Source organism: Bison bison, unplaced genomic scaffold (genome assembly GCF_000754665.1).
Source record: "Bison bison bison isolate TAMUID 2011002044 unplaced genomic scaffold, Bison_UMD1.0 scf7180017864304, whole genome shotgun sequence".
NCBI classification, from domain to species: Eukaryota; Metazoa; Chordata; class Mammalia; order Artiodactyla; family Bovidae; genus Bison; species Bison bison.
The window spans coordinates 14861326-14884414 of NW_011494876.1; the positions used below are offsets into that span (position 1 = coordinate 14861326).

General features: G+C 41.0%; 1 protein-coding gene across 1 annotated transcript in view; it reads right to left on the reverse strand.

The window, feature by feature from the left end:
* Positions 1 to 23089, reverse strand: part of DOCK3 (dedicator of cytokinesis 3) — a 283176-nt gene that overhangs the window by 87554 nt on the left and 172533 nt on the right. Inside the window, exons 13-14 of the mRNA XM_010851790.1 lie at positions 14529 to 14617; positions 8717 to 8842 (exon numbers count right to left, since the gene is read on the reverse strand). Coding sequence (XP_010850092.1) covers positions 8717 to 8842; positions 14529 to 14617 — 215 coding nt within the window. The remainder of the gene's footprint in view (positions 1 to 8716; positions 8843 to 14528; positions 14618 to 23089) is intronic.

Consider the following 23089-nt stretch of genomic DNA (forward strand, 5'->3'; position numbering starts at 1 on the left):
GGGTGGGGGGGGGGGGGAATTTCAAAGGAAGAAAATGACAAGGGAAACCAGGTGAGGCCAAAGTGAGATGTGTCGGCAGCCTGAAGAAAACTGAAAGTTAATGGAACAATTCATTAACTTGCAAAGCAAACCAGTTCAGAAATCAAATTCTTTCTACTTCAGTTTCTACAAAAACTGGCACATCTAAGTCTGTTCATTACTTGGAATCACAATGACATAAAGAGGCTTTGTTTTTGGTGAGCTACTAAGCTTTCTGGTTTGGCCAGGTACTTAATGAGAGCCTCTTTTCCGCACTGCCCACTTCTCTAACTGTGGGTGTCTGAGTGTCTCTTACACATCAAACAGTGATAGATTAAGACTGGCCCATATCTTGGGCTTTAGGGGTCTTTATGTCCAAACCTTCTGTTCTTCATATTGCCTTCCTACCCTATGAGTACTGTCAATTTTTTTTTTTTTTTTGGTCACATAATACTCTCAAAAGAGCAGTCCATGAGAAACGATTATTCTCTGACAATGCAGAGAACTTTAACAAGCGAAAGCTATTTCCCTAAACAAATAGCCCTGAGGCTTCACGAAGGGAAGAAAAAAATGTGTTCTTGAAAATCACATGCAAATGCAACTGCTGGGCACGTGGGACCGACTTCAGGGGGTCCATCCTTGCAGTCGGTACAGACTTTCCTCCTGGGCTGAGCAGAACCTCTACTTTGAATTCTGATGAGTCTGGAACTTTAATCTTCCTCTTTTGAACAATCCTACTTGGGTCCTCCTTCACTTTCATGCATTGGAGAAGGAAATGGCAACCCATTCCAGTGTTCTTGCCTGGAGAATCCCAGGGACGGGGGAGCCTGGTGGGCTGCCGTCTATGGGGTCACACAGAGTCGGACACGACTGAAGTGACTTAGCAGCAGCAGCAGGTCATTAAAAAGAGCACTTGTGTGCAGGTAGGGTGGGGAAGGCAAGCAGGAGGAGAAGGAAAACTCAAATTCATCAGTTTGCTACTGTCAGAACAGAGGATGAAAAAAATCAGCCCTCAAAGTAAAATTCAAAATTACTGGGAACTTAACTATAGGTTATTGCCATTATAATGGGGGAAATCAGAGTTGGTTACACCTTAAATTTTTAAAAACTGGAACAGACACCTCAGAGCTTTCTCCTGATAATAGCCTCTTAGTTACATATTAGCTTTTCTATGGAACTTAATTAATTATTCAATTTCTAGGATGATTTGGCATAAAGTGAATAGAGAATTTTAATATCTAAAGAATAGGTGCTTTGTTTAAAATTACCCTGGTTTAAATCAGCACTCTCTGGAAGTTATTCTCAAGACAATTCATGTGACTCTTCAAAGCAGATGTTGGCTACCAGCAACAGTATTCTAGCTTGTACAAGCATTTTAAATTTCTGTGGCTCTATACAAAAGGTAACATATTATAGTAAGTATGTCCCTAAATGGAACATTTCAAACTTTTCCTAGCATTGTATGATATAAAATACTAATATCAAATTGAACATCATCTTACAGATGGATAATAACAGAATTTGGTCTGTTTTGGTTTTATAGAGTGAGTTCATAGTTTCTGGGAAGCTTCTCCAGGGTATTTTAAACCAGAATGCCAATTTCAAATGAAGGACTGAGCTAGATATTCCTACAGGTTTCATTCTTTTAAAATTTTCTATTTAAATAGAATGCCTTTTGTGATCATCTAGAAAATGTGTAAATACACATAACTGTACCCTCTGAGTTACACACTGAAGCAGCTTGATTTCATCAGATCTTTCCTCTTTATTTACAGAATAGATCTGCCTAGAACCAAGGCCATTCTCAGTCAGAAGAGTTGCAATTTTGTAAATTATGGCCTCAATTTTGAAAACAGCTCTTTGTAACAGTTAATGTAGCTGGGGCCTTCTCCTCAAAAGCTCTCTGGAGGATCATTTAAATTGAACTCTCCACTAATTCTCAAGGAACTAGAAGAAACAAATGTGAAGAGCTCCAGGATGTAATGAGCCAGGCCTGCCTTACAGAGAGCTTCCCAGGGTCCCCGCTGTTCACAGCTATCCTGATCGCATGTTACATGTTTACAAAGACTACTAGTAGGATCATGGGTTAATACTGTCTCCAGGAGGCTTGTGTAAACTTTAGCACCAGTGGCCGGGAAATATTACCAGGAGAGGCATGAGGACAGGCACCTTACAATAAGGATGGGAAAGAGAAGGCCTGAGCAGCAGTTTCTGTGATTAGTTTGGAGACCACTGTGTATATCTGAATCATCTAGGGAGCTTGTTAGAACTAGATTTCGAATATTCACCCTTAGAGATTCTAGTAGGTCTTGGGTGGGGCTTGTGTACTTGTATCTTTAAAAAGCATCAGGTAACTCTGATGCTCTCCAGGGTTTAACATCAGGGGACCATAAAGTGTGGGTCTGCTGGGAGGATGCTAGTGAAGTCTGTCTGGGGGTGTGGAACTGGGTAGCTCTTAAGACAGCATGGAGGATTGATGGGACGGGTATGGAGGGGGGAAGCTTTCTGGAAGCAAGTGGGACTGTGTATTGTGGAGGGCAGCCCTGATTCCATTTGCTAGGTGTCCTCTGCTTCCTAAGATTGGCAGAGCCTCTAAAAGCATCAGCAGTGCCTTACATCTCTGAATGCTTGGTGCTCAGTTGACACGCAACAGAGTTTCTTGAATGGGAAGATGAATGAATGAGGCTGTTCTTGTAAGAGCGCTTCAGAATAAATAATCTTTGTCCCTTTTTCAGTTTCACACAGCAGCCAGTGACAGCTGTTGGTACAGCTGCATGTCAGAGAACTAGGGACTTAAGAGTCGGCAGAGGCTGGCAAACTTTTTCTGGAAGAGGCCAGATAGTAAGTACCTTTCAGGCTTTGTGGGCCACATGTTCTTTGTTTTCACAACCCTTTTAAAACGTAAAAAACCATTCCGAGTTGGCAGACAGTATGAAAGGCTTCTGGATTTGGCCTATGGGCTATAGTTTGCTGATACAGTGTTCAACTGTCTAGAGCAGCGTCACGACCCAGCAACACTCCAGATTCCTAGAAGTCGACACGAAACAGATGCTGGGGAGGGAGCCAGGTCAGGGACCTGAGGCCGTCTGATGATGTCAGGGATTGGCCTGAAACATTCTGGGGTCCTTAGAGACAGAGGTCTCAGAAGGAAGCAGTGCTTTGCAGCTACCGGAATCCCAGGGGGCTGGGAAGCACTGGGACAGAGCTGCATCCAGCAGAGAAGAGCGTGCGCTTCAGTGGCTGGGCCTGATCATCCAAAGACCTGCATCCTAGTGCGACTCTGGAGAAACAGCTCATCACATGTTTGCAGGTCTCCTCTGAAAGCAGTCTCTACAGAGGTTTCAGAGTCTTCGAGGTCCAGCTCAGGCACCAGAGTCTCTGTTAGCAAGATCGTCTCTTGCCAGACACGCCAGCCTTACTTGGAGTTTGGGGGGCACTACGTCTTGCTTGGATTCTTTATTACATTCATGTTCCTTCTGTACAAATGACTCACACCACGTGTGAGGCTCTGGGTTCAAGGATAATAGTGTTAACTACTACATTATTTAGAACTTGTCCAATTCGAGACAGGATTAGAAAGAGCTTCTGTGGATAGTGCTTTCTTTCCCTTAAGACCACCTAAAACTAGAACGCATCTTCTCCAAGGAGACACTGCAGCCTGCTCGGGATGGGGCCAATTCCATCTCTTGGCAGAACAGGAGTCTCCTGACAGCATTCACGGAGATGTGGAGATGTTAACTACCATCCTGTATGGACAGTTTCAGACATGTGACCAAAGTTTTATATGCTGGAGTAGCTCTTATTCTGAGGAAGAGATTTTAAAAAAAAGCTCTGGGAAGATTTCTTTAGAGTACCCAGGAAAGACAGGTTCTTTGTTTTTCTAACCAAGTCTTCAATGTCACGCTTCTATTGGTTTCTATTGCTACAAAGTCAGTGACGTTCTCTGCTCTAACAGAATGACAGGAATGGACACGGTGACATCACTGTGCATAGTTATTCCTTTCTTGGGTCAGGGATGTGGGGATATTCCAACCCATTGTGGGACCAGATGTGATCATTCCTAAACTATCCCTTAGAGATACAGCCAAAGCTTCATGTGACACTCAGACTGACCACAATCTTTTGAATCTACTTGTGGTAAATACTGTCATCACTCTTTTGAGGAGAACTTTTCTTTCAAAAGTCATGAGATGTGTCCAGCAGAGCTGATAAGAGCAGCTTTCTGCCTTTCTGATTCTTCACAGCTTGGGATAAGCACTACTCATTTTCTTTTCAGTGGGAATAGCTGATCTGTCTCATAAAAATCCTTTCCTGTATCTATTCACCTAGGGCTTTGTAAGGTTTTCTAAATATTCCAACATGTCCTTAGTTTTCTCTGATCTTAATAAACACCTAAAGTAATACACAGTCTCTAGGTTGGGCTGGTAGCTTCTCTAACATTGTGTCAGTTATCCCAAAAGGTGAGGCTGATGAAGGATTAATAATGTAAATGACACCCCACCCCAGTATTGCAACATTCCATGAAACAAATGAAGATGGAAACAAAGCAGGCAAAAGCAGACAGGACACACAAAAGCAGGAACTTACACCCAACTATCTTCATCTCTGCACCAGAAAGAAAGGGGCGAGAATGAGGGGACAGCACAGAGAGAAATAAGAACAATTAAGACAAACAGGAAAAGAGAAAAAAACATCACTTGCAGGTTGGTGATGAAGCATGCACTTTATATCAGGGATCAAAGCAAAGGACAGAGTGTATTTCTGAGCACAAGGGCAGGAGTCGGGGGGCCCCCTTGAGGGCTGCCATGCCAGCATAGCTGCCTTCTAAAGGGCAAGGTCAGGGCAACCCAGAGAGGAGCTTGTACCAGGTCTGATTCATAGAGGGGCAAAACATCCCTAAAGCAGAGTACTCTTTAGGACACAGTTCTCAAAGGGGGCCCTAAACCATCACCTGATAGCCTGTGAGGAATACAATGCTCAGGTCCCACCCCAATCCTCCTGTATCAGAAACTCTTGAGGTGGGTTTAGCAATGTGTTTTTCACAAGCCCTGCAGGTGATTCTGATACATACTAAAGTTAGAGCAATACTGGTTTAGGGAAAAAAAAAACTTAGCCATCAGCTAGAATATATTAAAATCACAGGGCAAATTTCTTCTGACAAAAGAGAAGCTCATTTAACTAATATGAAACTTGACCCACAACGCCCACGGTAAATGATAACCTTACAAATTCAAGGCTTAGAAAACAAGTTAAAAGGTTTCTTTCCCACAGAGCTATGACAGCTCTGCATTCCTACTGACTCCAGGGAATAGACTCTCCTGGAAAGCTGACACTTGGAAAACTGCACAGAAGCTGGTGGCACCCCCTGCTGGCTTAGACGAGGTTTGGAGGAGGGTACAGACCACTCTTGAGCAAGAGGTTTTAAATCATTCCCTTTCAGTTTACAGTCTTTTGGCTGACAGTTTTCTTGAAAGTTCTAATTGGGCTAATGCTGACAAGTGAGTCACAGAAAGCTCATTCACCTGAAACGTCTGCCCTGCTCCAGTATTTCCTCTCCATTTTCTTGAAAAAAATCTCAAGGAGTAAAAGTGTGTTGTAGAGTTATTAGTTTCTGTAATGAACTAAAATGAGTTGGGAGGGAAGGAGGAACTACCCATAGAAATATGGCAATAAACCAACAAAAGGCTATTAGGTGCTCAGTTTCAAAATCAGGCTTAAGTTCCCATATCGGTTTATTCTTCTGTAATCTTGGATGGAGTTTCCTGGGTTTATGTGCCTTCTCTGCGACTCCCAGAACACCACGAGCAATGGTGGTCTTGCCTCGTGCTCACTACCATGAGTCATGAACACAGCTGGATGCCTATGCAGTCAGGGCCTTGGCTGTGGCAAAGAGTAGGACATCTCCTGTTCACAGCAGTCACATGGTGTATCTTACACACTCGTGGAAAGCAACAGGAGACCACTGGAAAGCCATTTTCTGAAATCCTGTGTCAGATACTGGTGTGGTTAGAACTTGTCTAAATGCTGTAACTCAGACCTACAAGCTCTGTCAATATGCTTTGACAAGGACCTGTCTGGGCCATCTGACATAAAGGACCTCTCCAAATGAGTATCTAGTAGTTTCTCCCAAATGCTGGTAGTTTCAAAATAAGAGCCATAGTATATGAACCATTCTAATTTTTCCATGTATTCTAATTTCTCAGACTTCAGCGCTGAAACGCTCACAGTTATTAACATAGTTCATTTCATTGTTCATTTCTCTTATGACCATGTGTCAAGAAGCTGCAATTTCTTGTAACTCAGTCATACCAGCACCATGAGGGCCGAGGGACCATTGCAGCCCAGATCCAATATTCCCACGGGTTAAGAGTAGACCAGCTGCAGGTGGAGGGTGACCTCACAAAGGGACTTCCTGTCACAGACATGGTTTCCCAGGACAGGTGGGCCACAACTGGAAACACTGCTCCACACTTTTCTTGCTGCTCTAGCAGAACCTTCAGGGCCAGCCCTATCGTCTCACCCAAGGAGGGCAAACCCACTCTCATGGTATCTTGTGGGGGCATTAAAGGTACTGTCAGTTGTTAGCACACAATCTGTGCAAAAAAAGTCTTTCCTCGAGAGGAGGTAAGGTAAAAGAGAGGAGAGACACATAGAGGACTGCTTCCTGCCTGTGAATCAACCTCACTTTCAGCTCCAGCACTCGATCCTTCAAGAGCAGACAACTCAGCAAAAAGCACATTCACAGCCCCAGTCTGGACACCCTAGGACTGCCAGTGTCTCTGTCTTGTGGGGCAAATCAGACAGTGATGCCTCAGCTGCCCAATGGAGGAAATGCTCCTGACACTCTGCTTACCTCACCAATGATACTGATTATGCTTACTTCCAAGGTCATGTCCAACTTTCTCAGAAGCCCTTTATCAACCTGTGTGCCAGTGACACAGAGATTCAGAGTGCTCACAAAAAGATCTCTTTCCACAGGAGAGGTATGGATGCTGTAACTCTTGAATTTAGTCTGCTTAAAGATTTTTGACTGAAGCTTGTTTCTTTCTAGTCTCTGCTCACTTTGTTTTGATTCTATGACTGTGTGAGGGTTAAGAGGAAGGCAATGTCCAAATCTTAGACAAACTAGTTTTTAAAAGAGAGAAAAGACTTCAAGCATATCTTTCAGAATATATGACTCCATATCATGAGCCTGGATAGCTCATTTAAAAATGATCATCGGATCAGTTTTGGTAATCACCAATTATTTCTTCAGTGACATGTTGCCAAGAAGCTAGGGATGATGTCTGGGTTCTTCTCCTGATCACTAGGGTTACAGAAGGCTGAGAAACTGTCAGGACAGGATGGGAGACATGTCCTGTGGAGGATTTCACCCTAGGACTGTCATTCAAAAGATCCTCTTGTATGCATGAGCAAGAGACAAAGGCTGTTCACAGCAGCTTGCTCTGCAGTCACAGTGTCTATGGAGAGAGAATAAAAGTGACAGAAAACAAGTCTGGGCATAATATGGGGAGCAGAAGGACAGCTGGAATCCATCACAAGGCCTTCTGTATGCTCAGGCTATACTCTTCCCTGGGTATATGCTGGCATATATTTCCAATAAGAGGAGTTTTCAGCACTATGGAGAATTCCAAAGAGGTGATTATTTAGAGTGGTCACTAACAGTTTAGTCTAGCCTGGCTTGGCTCTTTTAAACAAAAGCAAATACGCTTTTAATTTTAGCAGAACACTGAATGAAACTCAATGGAAAAGGTAGGGTCATGCCTCCTGTAATTCATCCAGACAAGGAGCCATTTCCTTGTTCTTCCTTCCTTCTCGTTGTTCCCGTCTTCTCTGGTTCCAGACTGCCTCCCATCCATCAGAGCCATGCCTCTATCCTCCCCTCATTCCCCACAGCCCCCTGGTTCTGATGGCCTGTTTGGATCCACTGCTCCAGCTTGACCCGCATCTGCCTCACTAGGAAGCATGAGCTTTAGATTAACCTGCTGGAACCACACTTGAGAGCCAATGCATTCCCACTTTCTGCCCTGGCTCTCCATCGGGCATTAGGTGAAAGTGGTTAGGACACTTTCTGAGAAACTGGCCCGGTAGTACTATTCACGCTGCCTAACCTATACCATTTGCCAATCCATTTTCCTGATATGGTATAGTGTTTTAATTGTTATGATTCATTTTTCTGATACAAATAAATCTGCTACTCCTACATGAACTGGGATTCACTGAGTTTTATTTTTCTGATACAAATAAATCTGCTACTCCTACATGAACTGGGATTCACTGAGTATTATTATTCACAATAATACAGGCATTATTTTCCTTAAAGAGGATGTTCTTATGAGGGGATTCTCTTCTAAGATATGTAACTGAAGAGAAGAGTCTAAAAAAGGCATCCCTGTGAGGAGCTCTGTGTTGATTCCTAACATCCAGTCTCCACAAGAGACAAAAAGGTTCAAGTGCCAGATTGTGCTGTGTTGCCCTGGTGAAGGTATGTGGGGGCTTCTGGAAAAGAACAAATGCCAACAAGAGCCAAAGGAGCCATTGGCTGCAGACTGCAGTCAGCAACCTGACTCTGGCTGCAGAGGCTGTCAATGGCTGCGGGGCTCCTCCACAGTGTGGTGTGCCACCTGCTCACAAGGGGAGCACCACACTCCGTTCTTCTAACCCTTCTCCCACCCCAGCCCCAAGAGGTTCTGCCTACCTGGCATGATGACATCAGGAAATCCCAATTTTCTTGTAATTGCCAATCCCCTATTAAATATCATGGGATTTTCTCTCCTAATCTGTTCCATGTCTCCACGAAGAAGCTGCAGAGAAATGATAAGACCTACAAAAACAAAAGCATTTTTTTTTTAAACTCAGAATCACACTTCTACCCTAGAAAACACATAAAGAGTTTTTTTTCCCTCCAGAGAAAAATGTGCAAAATTCAGCATTTTTCTTGAGAAAAGTTTTGAGGCAGAAAGTATACATTATTCTGAAGAGATATTCTAGAAAGCTAATAGAAAAACAGTATCGTAAAAGTAACTTTTCTCAGTGAGCCTATAACCATATTTGAGACCCCCAAAATTGATGTTAAAATGATGGCTTTAAATTTTTGTTCTGAATATGCTACCCAATGATTTACTTGATATCATCAGTAATATTTATCAGTTAAGTTGTCTCACTTTATTAGGTTGCATACTACAAAGCTTAGATACTGTTTTCAAGTCTGTGTATCAAGATATATATATACTAACTTCTGAGATTAAAGGTGAATTTTATAAAAAACCTTAATTTTATTCCCTTCTAAAGTTCACTTTCTAATATTTTCTAAAGTAAAATATTTCATTTAACATTTTATAAATTTTTAAAAAATTCTTTTTATATTGAAGTAGTACATGCTTAGACTGTAAATGGTATTGAACTACATACATTAAAATATGTTGTTTATATTTTTAGTAAACAAAAATATAGATAAGCTGCTGCTGCTAAGTCACTTCAGTGGTGTCCGACTTTGTGCGACCCTATAGACAGCAGCCCACCAGGCTCCCCCATCCCTGGGATTCTCCAGGCAAGAACACTGGAGTGGCTTGTCATTTCCTTCTCCAATGCATGAAAGTGAAAAGTTAAAGTGAAGTCGCTCAGTCATGTCTGACCCTCAGCAACCCCATGGACTGCAGCCTTCCAGGCTCCTCCGTCCATGGGATTTTCCAGGCAAGAGTACTGGAGTGGGGTGCCATTGCCTTCTCCAATAGATAAGCTAAGTGGATAGTTAATTTGATAGGGTCAAAGATTAATTATGTTTATTTGAAAACTGCTTATAATATTACTTTGAATATACGCAGCAACAAAAAAACAAACAAATTAAAATTAGATTCTTTGTGTAGGTCTATTCTTAGAGAAAATGTGTATTCTTCCAGGATTTTTCAAATGTTTATAATTTGGATGTCTCCCAGTATTCACCCTTCTCCCATCCCTGAAACATCAATCACTTTCCACATGGCACCTGGACCTGAGATGATGCTTCACATTAATATATGTTAAAAATAAAAATTTTAAATTAAAAGAAAAAAGAATCTAAGTCAAAACCATCTCAAAAACCCAGAGGACTATTGTATTAAAACTCAGACTGTGGTCTGGGAGATTAAGTTGCCCTCCTCTCTGTTCCCCAGCATCCCGAAACCTGGGCTCCCTGGTTTAGCCACTAAAGTATCTGATCAAGCTTCAGTTTCTTCATTTACTCAATGAGGGAATTGAAACATGATTTCCAAACAGCTTCCAAGTTAAGCCTGGCCAAGAAGCAGTCAGACACACACTCCAAAGAAAAGCAGCCTATTCTCCTGGGTTTCCCACAAGCGCACGAAGACCTGCCCTCAGTAGGGCCATCCTAATTGAGGCTCTCTGAAGTCTATGGTGCTCCCAGCACAGAGGGAGGGGTGCTTTTCTAACACTGTTTAAGTGGCCAGTGTCTGTGAGTCATGGACAAAAATCGTAAGACACTGACAATGGCATGGAAACTTTGGTTATTCTGGGAAGTAAGACAAAATTCAGCATTCTAACCTTGTTAGGTGATGGCGGAAACTGCTTTTTGGTTGTTTCTTTTAATGTATTATTACCACTATTCCTCTTTTAAAATGTGTTCCATGTTTTAAACACACCATAGCTTCAGAACTTGTAGCCAAGGGTAGCTTTTTATAAATAAAATACATAAATACAGCAAAAAACACTATAAATATGGGCATGAACAGTCTTCCAAATTGCAACTTGTTTTGTTAAAAAGTAAGGTTCCTGCTTTAGTCCGGCTTTAGGTGAGGGATATGAACTCCCTTCACCTTCCAGCACACTGCGTGTATGTAGCTCCTTGGCATCCAGGCACATATGAGGAAAAATGGGCTCTTAAAACCAGTGAGAGAGGCCCTGAGGAACCCCATGCTACAGAGTTTTAGAGAATTCAAGTACTCCCAGCTGAGCATCTCAAACTTTATAGCCTCTGGGTTGGAACTGCTCTGAGGACCCTTCTAGCTGAAAATATGCTGATCTTGATAGAGGTTCTTCTCAACAACTCTAAGAACTGCCATGCCTTGCAGTGGCTTTACACTGTCATTTAAGAGCAACTTGGGGGATTCCCTGATAGCTCAGTTGATAAAGAATCTGCCTGCAATGCAGGACACCCTGGTTCGATTCCTGGGTCAGGAAGATCCTCTGCAGAAGGGATAGGCTACCCACTCCAGTATTCTTGGGCTTTCCTTGTGGCTCAGCTGGTAAAGAATCTGCCCATAATGTGGGAGACCTGGATTCAATCCTTGGGTTGGAAAGATCCCCTGGAGAAGGGAAAGGCTACCCACTTCAGTATTCTGATTTAGAGAATTCCATGGACACAGTCCATGGGGTCACAAAGAGTCGGACATGACTGATTGACTTTCACTTTCAAGGACAACTTTTTTATTTAAAACAGGTTTATAACATTAAAACAAAGAAAGTTATATAAAAGAGGTTATGAAATAGTTTCAAGGTAAAAATTATCTGGGGAAACATGGTTCTATGTAAATTTGATAGTTATCTTCAAGAGTATATTACAAGTTCACAGGTTTTTATTTATATGTTAATTGAGGTACAATGGCACCCCACTCCAGTACTCTTGCCTGGAAAATCCCATGGATGGAGGAGCCTGCTGGGCTGCAGTCCATGGGGTCGCTAAGAGTTGGACACGACTGAGTGACTTCACTTTGACTTTTCACTTTCATGTATTGGAGAAGGAAATGGCAACCCACTCCAGTGTTTTTGCCTAGAGAATTCCAGGGATGGGGGAGCCTGGTGGGCTGTCGTCTATGGGGTTGCACAGGGTCGGACATGACTGAAGCGACTCAGCAGCAGCAGCAGATGTATAATATTATGTAAATATCAGGTGTATAACAGAGTGATTCTCAACTTTCAAGGGTATGTTCTTTTTGTAGTTATTATTAAATGTTGGCTATATTCTCTGCTGTTATATTGTTGTAGTGTGTTTACTTTATACATAGTGGTTTGTACCTCTTAGTCCCTTACCCCTCCCCATGTCCCTCTCCCCACTGGAAAGCAAGACCTTGTTCTCTATATCTGAGTCTGTTTCTTTTTTGTTATATTTACTAGTTTGTTTTACATTTTAGATTCCACATGTAAGTATTTTGTCTTTCTCTAACTTGTCACTTAGCATAATACCCTTCAATTCCACCTATGTAGCTGCAAATGGAAAAATGTCATTCTTTTTTAAGGTTGAGTACTATTCTATTGTACATATACACTACATCTTCTTTATCCATTCATCTGGTGATGGACACAGGTTGCTTTCATACTTCGGTAATTATAAATAATGCTTCTATGAACACTGGGGTGCAAGCATCTTTTCAAAATAGCATTTAAATCTTTTTCAGATACATACCCAGCAGTGAAACTGTGGGGTCATATGGTAGTTCTGTTTTTAGTTTTTTGAGAATCCTCCGTACTGTTTTCCACAGTGGCTACACCAATCTACATTCACACCAACAGGATATGAGTGTTCCATTTTCTCCACAGCCTTGCTAACATTTGTTATTTGTGTCCTTTTTGATGACAGCCATTTTGACAGGTTTGAGGTGATATATCCTTGTGGTTTTAATCTGCATTTCTCTGATGATTAATGATATTGAGCATCTTTTCATGTGTCTGTTGGCCATCTGTATGTCTTCTTTGGAAAAATATCTATTCAGGAGGTCTTATAGATTTTTAAACAGTGCTTCTAATTTAATCAAACATTTCATATTCAGTTTAGAATTAATGCTAACATGTACAATTACACCAAGATTTAAATACATATTAAACACAGTTTTAAAATAAAAGCAGGAAAAAAAAGGAGCAGTTGAACTAAGATGAAAGCTGCTTTGAAATAAAGATTTTCTATTTTAGTTTCCAAATGACTGATAATGGCAGACTAATCATTGATGCTCATTAGTGTCAGGCTTTCTCGGTGATGCCAACACTGAAAAGTGATATTAATATGTGTCTTTTGTGGGGTGGGGTGCTGGGTATGCAGTCTCTGTTCAGGAAAACACAGACTTCACAATGTGACAAACCCTGCAACACTTCTGTTCACTCTGGATTCAAACTGTAACTCAAGTTACCTATCAAAGCACAAGGAATTCACCACAGAAAGAGCAGAAAATACACTGCGGTCAGAAGTGATGGCCAAAAAACACATGAAAAGATGCTCAACATCACTGATTATCAGATAAATGCAAATCAAAACTACAACAAAGTATTTATCACTCACACCAATCGGAATGGCCATCATCAAAAAGTCTACAAATTCTGGAGAAGGTGTGGAAAAAATAAAACCCTCCTGTACTGTTGATGGGAATGTAAATTGGTACCGCCATTGTGGAGAACAATATGGAGGTTCCTTAAAAAACTTAAAAACAGGACAATCATATGGTCTGGCAATCCCACTCCTGGGCATATATTCGGAGAAAAACATAATCTGAAAGTATACACACACCTAAATGTTCACTGCAGCACAGTTTACAATAGCCAAGACATGTAAGCAATTTCAACGTCCATCGACAGAGGAATGGATAAAAAAGTTTAGTACATATGTATAATGGAACAATACTCAGTCAAAAGAAGAATAAAATGATGCCATTTACAGCAACATGAATAAACCTAGGATTACCATACTAAGTGAAGTAAGTCAGACAGAGAAAGACAAATATTATATAATACTACTTATATGTAGAGACTAAAAAAATGATACAAATGAACTTATTTACAAAACAGAAATAGAGTCACAGATGTAGAAAACAAACTTACGGATTCTAGGAGGGAAAGGGAAGACTGGGATTGACACATGACTATGTATAAAACAGAAAACCAATAAGGACCTTCTGTATAGCACAAGGAGCTCTACTCAGTACTCTGTAATGACCTGTATGGGAAAAGGACTTTTAAAAGCATGCATATATGCATATGTACAACTGATTCACTTTGCTGTACACCTAAAACTAACACAACATTGTAAGTCAACTGCTGCTGCTGCTAAGTCGCTTCACTGTCTGACTCTGTGCGACCCCATAGAGGGCAGCCTACCAGGCTCCTTTGTCCCTGGGATTCTCCAGGCAAGAATGCTGGAATGGGTTGCCATTTCCTTCTCCAATGCATGAAAGTGAAAAGTGACAGTGAAGCCCCTCGGTCGTGTCTGACTCTTCGCGACCCTATGGACTGCTGCCTACCAGGCTCCTCCGTCCATGGGAGTTTCCAGGCAAGAGTACTGGAGTGGGTTGCCATTGCCTTCTCCGGTAAATCAACTATACTCCAATAAAAAATTTTTTAAAAGAAGTATTAATAACTAGAGAAGGTTTCAAATCATCACACAAGGAAATAGAAACTGCCTGAAAAGGAGAATAAATGTCTGTAGGAAACAACTTTATATCTGGTAACTGATCAGCACAAATAAACCAAGGTGTGTATGATAAGCAACTGCAGATGCAACACAAAGTCTTCTAGCCAGAGAAGCACCTTACCATGACTGGCACTGGGGGCAGAGTACTTGGCGCTGGACTTGCGGATGATATTCTCGTGGATCTGGGACCACTCACTCTCGTTGTTGCACCTGTAACAGAAGGACAGGCATCATGACAGTCAAGAGTTTTAAACATCTGGCCTGATGTTCAATGTGCAACAACACTTTCCTAAAGAAATGAACTTAAATTTTACTAAATTAGACAAGGTTTGTTTTCTTGGAAGGCACAACAAGATTCACATTTGGGGGAAGAGTAGAAACTCTAAAATGAATCTCTGCAAATATCTCTAAGTGGCAAAATATCCTTTTGTCTGAAGTAGCACTTTCCCGCGTGACGATTTTTTTGTTAGTTCCTTACACATACTTGCAACTAGGCACTAGAGGAAAGTTCCCGACAGAGGAAAAAAACAGTTCCTCTCAACAAGTACTGCTGTTTAGAAACTATCATGTCTTGCATTGGCTTTATACTGTCATTCAACTGTCACTATAATGGCCTCAGAGAAAAATCCTGCTAACCTCACGGCAATGTGCATATTTGCCTGTGATTTTATTTTAGCCAGATCAGGCTAAGAAGAAAAGTTTAAGAGAGTAGTGGGCTTGGTTCGCTGTGAAATCTTCTGTAGTCAAGGGGAAGGAGGCCTTAAAGAGAAGTCTGGATGCCTAAATATGTAAGAGGAATTTCAGGAGTGGAAGAAAAGAGAGAATGGAGGAACAGACCTGCACCTCTGCTAATTTCTGACATTTTTAGAGTCTTCCCCTCTAAAGAACATTTTCAAGAAAGCTGCAGTCACACAACCATTTGGTACAGCTTAAGAACAGAGACTAGGAAGGGATTCCTCATCTCAAAGTAGACACGTTGATGAAACAACTGAAATGAGATTAGGGCCATCCTTGAAAATTCCATGAGACACTGGGAGTCTTCATAGCCTCAGCCCCTCCTTTCTCCTGTTGGATAGGGAGAACCACTGACCCCAGAAAACAGGGCTCATGCACAAAGGAAAACCCACAAGATCTTTCCATGGTTACTTAGAAGTGTGTGGTCCAGCACAGCCACTTCCAGGCGGAAACTCCAGCAAGAATTCTATCGTGTGCCATCCGGTGGTGTGAATGAAGCACAACTGGTTTCTATATAAAAGGCTTTGTATAGAGACCATTCAGAGATAAAGGAGGTTGGTCACTAGACTAATTTTTTTCTAATCAGTAGCTCTTCTGACTTCTCAGTCAGTATAAACATGCATCACTTGCTCAGAGATGTTGCAAAGAAGTGTGAGAGACAAGGTTCTCACAGTCCAGAGCTGTGAGGATAACTTCTGCTCACAGAATTCCTTCCAAGGAGAGGAAGGGAGACAGTGTTCTTTAAAATGATCACTTGAGATTAACAACTCAGTTGGAAGTCAGAAGTGAGAGGTGCTGGCAGCAGCACACCTCGCCCTCCCTGTCTGACATGTACACGATCGCATCTCTTCCAACCAGTCACCACACCAGAGAAGTGCCCAGCTGGTGAGGACTCAGACTAGTCTTGCAGTCAGACTCCTGTCACTTTCTAGGTTTACAAGATCAGTAGTCCTTTCTTTAACAGAAATCTGACTACAGTTTGTCATAAATAGTGTACTCCCCCACCTCACTTCAAAGTAAGAGTCCTGACTAATGCACACTATAATGAATACAGATAATAATATTGTACTATAATAATGAAACATGATAAATATTGCTTCACTGACATATTACAAAATATAAATACATCAAAGTAACACATTATACATCTCAAATATACAGGTATAAAATACACACACACACACACACAAAAGAATTCCTATAAATAAACAAAACCAAAAAGAGTCTTGTAAATTAACTTCCTCTCTCAATGGGTGGTATAATTTCAGTGCTTCTCCAATAAAATACTCACCGGCTCTTTGGCAGTATACTGAAACCGGTGCTTTTCCAACCACATCAATAGTGACAATGTGTATTACTTCACTGACATCTACCTTTCCAGCCAATACACACAATTCAGATGCCAGACACTCGATGGCTTGCCCCTCATATTCTTCTCCCTTTGTACACCCCTTAACTATCAGTGGCCTTCAGAGCTCTACATTTGAAGCCCATTTCCCTCCTACCATATAAGCTTTCTGGGCTATCTCAACTGCTCCCATGGTTTCAACCACCACCAAAAGCTGCCAAGATCCACCACAGTGTCTCCAGCCCAGACACCCTGCTAAGCTCTTGACCTGCATGGCCACAAGACAGCTTGACGTTTCCTATCCACCTGTCTGCTCTGAGAGATTGCTTCTGAGTAGAACCCACTAGCTCATGAAGCTTTCTTAAAATCTGTCACAAATGACCTCTCTTCTTCATGGCCCTGGTTCAGCCATTATCATCTCTCTTTCAGACCAGTGTAGTCACTTCTTAACTGGCCTTTTGACTCTCTTCCTTTCTAGAATGCCAAGGGAACTACTCAAATCATCTGAAACTCAGTGTCATCAGCATATTTTAACCAATCACTAGGATATTCTCTAAGGAAAAAAAAATGAAAGCATTTATTAACCAAATGAGTTATGATTATAATGAAGCATGATTATGTTGTATCCAATCAAATTAATATTTAGAGCATGATTACTGATGTTTATGGTTTGTCCTCAATCATAAAACACACAAGGGACTGTGTGTTAAAAGAGGTCTGTGTGCCTCTGTGGCACACCTTCCCCACAGAGAAGATAACCAGCACAGGCAATGACGTAGCACTTCACCACTACATGTCCAGGGATTTTACGGATGGCCAACAGGCACGTGAAAAGATGCTCAATGTCACTAATTATTAAAGACATGCAAATCAAAATTACAAGGAGGTATCACCTCACACCAGACAGAACTGCCATCATCAAAAACTGCAAACAACAAATGTTGGAGAGGGTGAGGAGAAAAGAGAATCTTCCTACACTGTTGGTGGGAGTGTAAATTGGTACAGCCATTATGGAAAACAGTATGGGGGTTCCTTAAGAAACAAAAATACAGCTTCCATATGATCCTGCAATCCCACACCTGGGCATATGCCTTGGGAGAGCTCTAACTCGAAAAGATACATGCAGCCCAATGTTCACAGCAGCACTCTTAACAATAGCCAAGACATGGAAGCAACCCACATGTCTATCAATAGATGAATGGATAAAGAAGACGTGGTACATATATGGTGTTCACACACACAAACAGACACACACACATACACTCACACAATGGAATATTACTAAGCCATCAAAAAGAATAAAATACTGTCATTTGCAGCAATATGAATCTATCCAGAGATTATCATACTAATTGAAATAAGTCAGAGAAAGAGAAATATCATTATGATATCACTTATATGCAGAATCTAAAAAGAAACGAACTCATTTATGAAATAAAAATAGACTCACAGACTTAGAGAATGAACTTACAGTTACTAGGGGAAGGGTGGGGGGAAAGGACAGTTAGGGAGTTTGGTATTGACATGGACACATTGCTATATTTAAATATATAATCAACAAGGACCTATTGTATAGCACAGGGAACTCTGCTCAATGTTATGTGGCAGCCAGGATATAAGGGGAGTTTGGGGAAGAAGGGATACATGTGCATGTATAGCTGAGCTGCTTTGTTGTTCACCTGAAACTATCACAACATTGTTAATCAGCTATACTCCAATATAAAATAAAAAGTTAAAAAAAAAACTCATCAAATGTGAGTGGGGAATAAGTGTGCATGCTGTGCTAAGTCACTTCAGTCTAATTCTTTGCAACCCTATGGACAATAGCCTGCCAGGCTCCTCTGTCCATGGGATTCTCCAGGGAAGAATATTGGAGTGGGTTGCCATGCACTCCTTCAGGGGATCTTCCTGACTCAGGAATCAAACTCACTTCTCTTAGGTCTCCTGCATTGGTAAATGGGTTCTTTACTATTAGCGCCACCTGGGAAGCCCCAGGGAATAAGTAATAGCGAGTGAAGTCATTCAGTCGTATTCGACTCTTTGCGACCCAGTGGACTGTAGCCCACCAGGCTTCTCTGTCCATGGGATTCTCCAGGCAAGAATACTGGAGTGGGTTGCCATTTCCTTCTCCAGGGGATCTTCCCAACCCAAGGATCGAACCCAGGCCTCCTGCATTGCAGGCAGACGCTTTATCCTCTGAGCTACCAGGGAAGCCCTAAGTAATAGTAATACTCCTCAATTCTACACCTGTGATTGAGCACATAATGTGTAATATACATTTTATATGATTTAAAAATATGACTAACGTGATAAATTTAATATTTTATCTAAGTAGTTATTTATCTATTTCATTAAAGTTGGCCTAAAAATGTTTGAACTTTTTCAGTGTGAAGTTGGAGAGTGGTCATCACATATTCAGAGGTGTCTTGCGTTGATCAAATGTACTATCTACAGACAACCCCCACCCCATCTCAATGCTCCTTGGCATTCTCTCCTTTCCCGTCCTAGGCTCCAGATTCAGAAAGCCTTGTGTTTCCCTGCAACTCCTGCCCCTCTGGACAGGAGGAAACATGATGTCTATATCAGAATAAACTTCACACAGTGGTTATTCATTTGTGATTTTTAAGGTTTCTGGTTCATTGAAAAGTGACCTAGTTTTTACGCCTCAGCTTCTTGTTCTGATTTTTTTAAAAGGATGTGTTGCCTTCCTAATACACATGATATTAAACATCTATAAAGCCAGAGCAGTGATCATGGCAAAAGAAGTACAGGGCTTGAGGTTGGCTCTGAATAACATAGGAAATGATGAGAATGTCAACAATTAATGATGTATTTTGCCAATTCACTAATTAAAACTATACAAGAGGGTTTTTTTTTTTTTTTAATCCTTGCAAACTTCAGTCCTACCAAAAGCTGAAGTACAATCAGAATCAGTAAAACCTGTAAGCTTCCAATTCAGTCTACCAAATATATCCTTTAAAACTTACTGGAAAATATTACTTCTCCTGAGGGCTGAATTCACTGTGCTGACGTGGATTTAAAACACTAATCCTAGAGGAATTCCATACCTTGCCCAAAATCGATTATTTCACAAACATGGACGTGTCTTTGAAAGTCTGTTAACACTGTCAAGTGGAAAAACTATCCTACATTTTAACTCTATTACTCCTTCAAAAATTTATTAAAAAACTATCTTCTCTGTTTAAAAAAAAAACATCATTCTTTGGCTTTTTAGAACTGATATAATAGGCACAGCTCAGAGCAAGGAGCTAAGAATAAGTTACACAAGAATCCCACTTCTTGAAAAGTGACATGTTGGTACTGAAAGCTCTTGTTTTTGAAGGAATTAGGCCAATTAAGCTTGACAGCATGATTTCAAGAGAAGTGCTGTGCAAGCCCCTTTCAACAATGAAAATTTGCACAGAAGCAAGGAACAGCTGATATGTGCAAAGAGATGCAACTCTGGAGTGCTATCTATAAACTCCCTGCCCTTGGACAGAGTGGAGTAAGATGATAATGATGATGATTTTGGATTAAAATTTAGTCCTTTTCAAAGGGAGGAAACTTTACCAAGAACCAGGTCCCACTACCCATCAATGAAGAGATTTTGTAAATGGAGAAAGGCTGTGACTGATGCATGAAAGCAAGAAAAAACCCACAAAAATTTCCTCTGTAAGTTATTTCAGAGGAAGATCCTCATCCCATTAAGTACGCAACACTGAACAAAACACAACTTAAGGCAAACAGGTAATAAGGGTATCTGGGCTTTTATTTTCAAATTAATAGACTGTAGTTGATTATACAGAGGCCCATATTAACCAGAATTGTGAATTAAGTTCACTTCATGCCTGATTCAGATACAATAGATAGTACAGAAAAATTCCCATAAATATGGTGAAGATATATTAACCTGGTGATTGACAATATTAGCTTTAATTTGAAAAAAAAATATTGGGTTAAAACCAAAAGAGGAGCTTTTTAAAAGAAAATTTCAGACATACACTTGCTTTAAAAACTCACTTTGACATAAAATCTCAGCAAGATCTTTTTTGACTGACCTCCTACAGTAATGAAAATAAAAACAAAAATAAACAAATGGGACCTAATTAAACTCAAAAGCTTATGCACAGCAAAGGAAACCATAAATAAAATGAAAACAACCCTCAAAATGGGAGAAAATATTTGCAAATGAAGCAACCAACGAGATTAATCTCCAAAATATACAAACAGTTCATGCAGCTCAATACTAAAAAAACAAACATCCCAATGAAAAAAATGGATGGAAGATCCAAACAGACATTTCTCTAAAGAATATGTACATATAGCCAACAAACACATGAAAAGATGCTCAACATCATTAATTATCTGTTGCTGCTGCTAAGTCGCTTCAGTTGTGTCCGACTCTGTGCGACCCCATAGATGGCAGCCCACCAGGCTCCCCTGTCCCTGGGATTCTCCAGGCAAGAACACTGGAGTGGGTTGCCATTTCCTTGTCCAATGCATTAAAGTGGAAAGTGAAAGTGAAGTCACTCAGTCGTGTCCGACTCTTTGTGACCCCATGGACTGCAGCCTACCAGGCTCCTCCGTCCATGGGATTTTCCAGGCAAGAGCATTAATTATCAGAGAAATGCAAATAAAAACTACAATGAGGTATCACCTCCCACTGGTCAGAATGGCAATCATCAAAAAATCCACAAACAATAAATGTTGACGAGAATATGGAGAAAAGGGAACCCTCTTACATTGTTGGTGGGAATGTAAATTGGCACAACCACCATGGAGAAGAGTATGGAGGTTCCTCAAAAAATTAAAAATAGATCTGCCTATGACCCAGCAATCCCACTGCTGGGCATATACACAGAGAAAATCATAATTCAAAAAGATATATGGACTCTAATGTTCACTGCAGCACTATTTACAATAGTGACATGGAAGCAATCTAAATGTCTTATCAATAGAGGGATGGACAAAGAAGATGTGGTACACATGTATACAATGGAATATTACTCAGCCATAAAAGGGATGAAACAGTGCCATTTACAGAGATGTAGACAGACCTAGGGGGCTTCCCAGATGGCTCAGTGGGTGAAGAATCCACCTGCAATGCAGGAGATGCAAACTTGATCCCTGGGTGGGGAAGATCCCCTGGAGTAGGGCATGGCAACCCACTCCAGTATTCTTGCCTGGAGAATTTCAGGGACAGAGGAGCCTGGTAGGTTGCAAAGAATTGGACATGACTGAAGCGACTGAGCATGCATGTAGACAGACGTAGAGACTGTCATACAGAGTGAAGTAAATCAAGGAGAGAAAAACCAAATATCGTATAATATCGCTTATGTGTGGAATCTAAAAAAATGCCAGTCCAGGTTCGATGCACGATACTGGATGCTTGGGGCTGGTGCACTGGGACAACCCAGAGGGATGGTATGGGGAGGGAGGAGGGAGGAGGGTTCAGGATGGGGAACACATGTATACCTGTGGCGGATTCATTTTGATATTTGGCAAAACTAATACAATTATGTAAAGTTTAAAAATAAAATAAAATTAATTTTAAAAAAATTTTTAAAAATGGTATAGATGAACTTATTTGCAAAGCAGATATAGAGACACAAATGTACAGAACAAATGTATGAATACTGAGAAGAGAAGGGGAGTGGGATGAATTGGGAGACTGGAATAGACATATATACACTATGGTGTTAAAAATAGGTAAGTAATGGAAACCTATTGTATAGTACAGGGAATTCTACTCAATGCTCTGTGGTGACCTAAATGGGAAGGAAATCTAAAAATGAATGGATATATGTATACGTATAACTGATTGCCTTTGCTGTACAGCAGAAACTAACACAATATTGTAAAGCAACTATACTCCAATAAAAATTAATTTAAAAAAGAATGCTTTTTCCTACTCTGGCTATGTTTACATTTACTTAATAAAAATATTAATATTCTGGGAGGAAAAGAAACTCACTAGACCTACCACTGATCATGTTTTCAGCACTATGATTCATGCTTGCATGAGTGCTAAATCGCTTCAGTCATGTCTGGCTTTTCATGACCCCATGGACTGTAGCCCACCAGGCTCCTCTGTCCAGGGGATTCTCCAGGCAAGAATACCAGAGTGGGTTGCCAAGCCCTCCTCAAGGGAATCATGTAGACCCAGGGATCAAACCCATATCTCTTATGTCTCCTGCATTGGCAGGCGGGTTTTTTTGCCACTAGCGCCACCAGGGAAGCCCGTGATTCATGCCTAAGTCTCTAAAGCAAAGACAGATATGTTTGGATTCTGTACTACTACTCTTTGTTTTTATTTTATATTGCTTAATAAGAGTCAGGAGGAGATACACTGCTTCTGTAAGGCAGAGCCCTTGGCTGCTGAACACTGAAAATAATGCCATGCCTGGCTGGTGACTTACAGATCGGTAGTGGCAAAAAATGAAGAGTAAAGCCTCAGCTTCTCAGAGAAACTGGCTTTTCTTCTAGGACAGGGCAACCTGACTCGTGATCATTCTCTGAAGCAATTTACATCAGCAGCCAGCTCAGTTACAACAGCATTAGACACAGAGGAGTCTTTGACAGCTGAAACACAGGCGAAA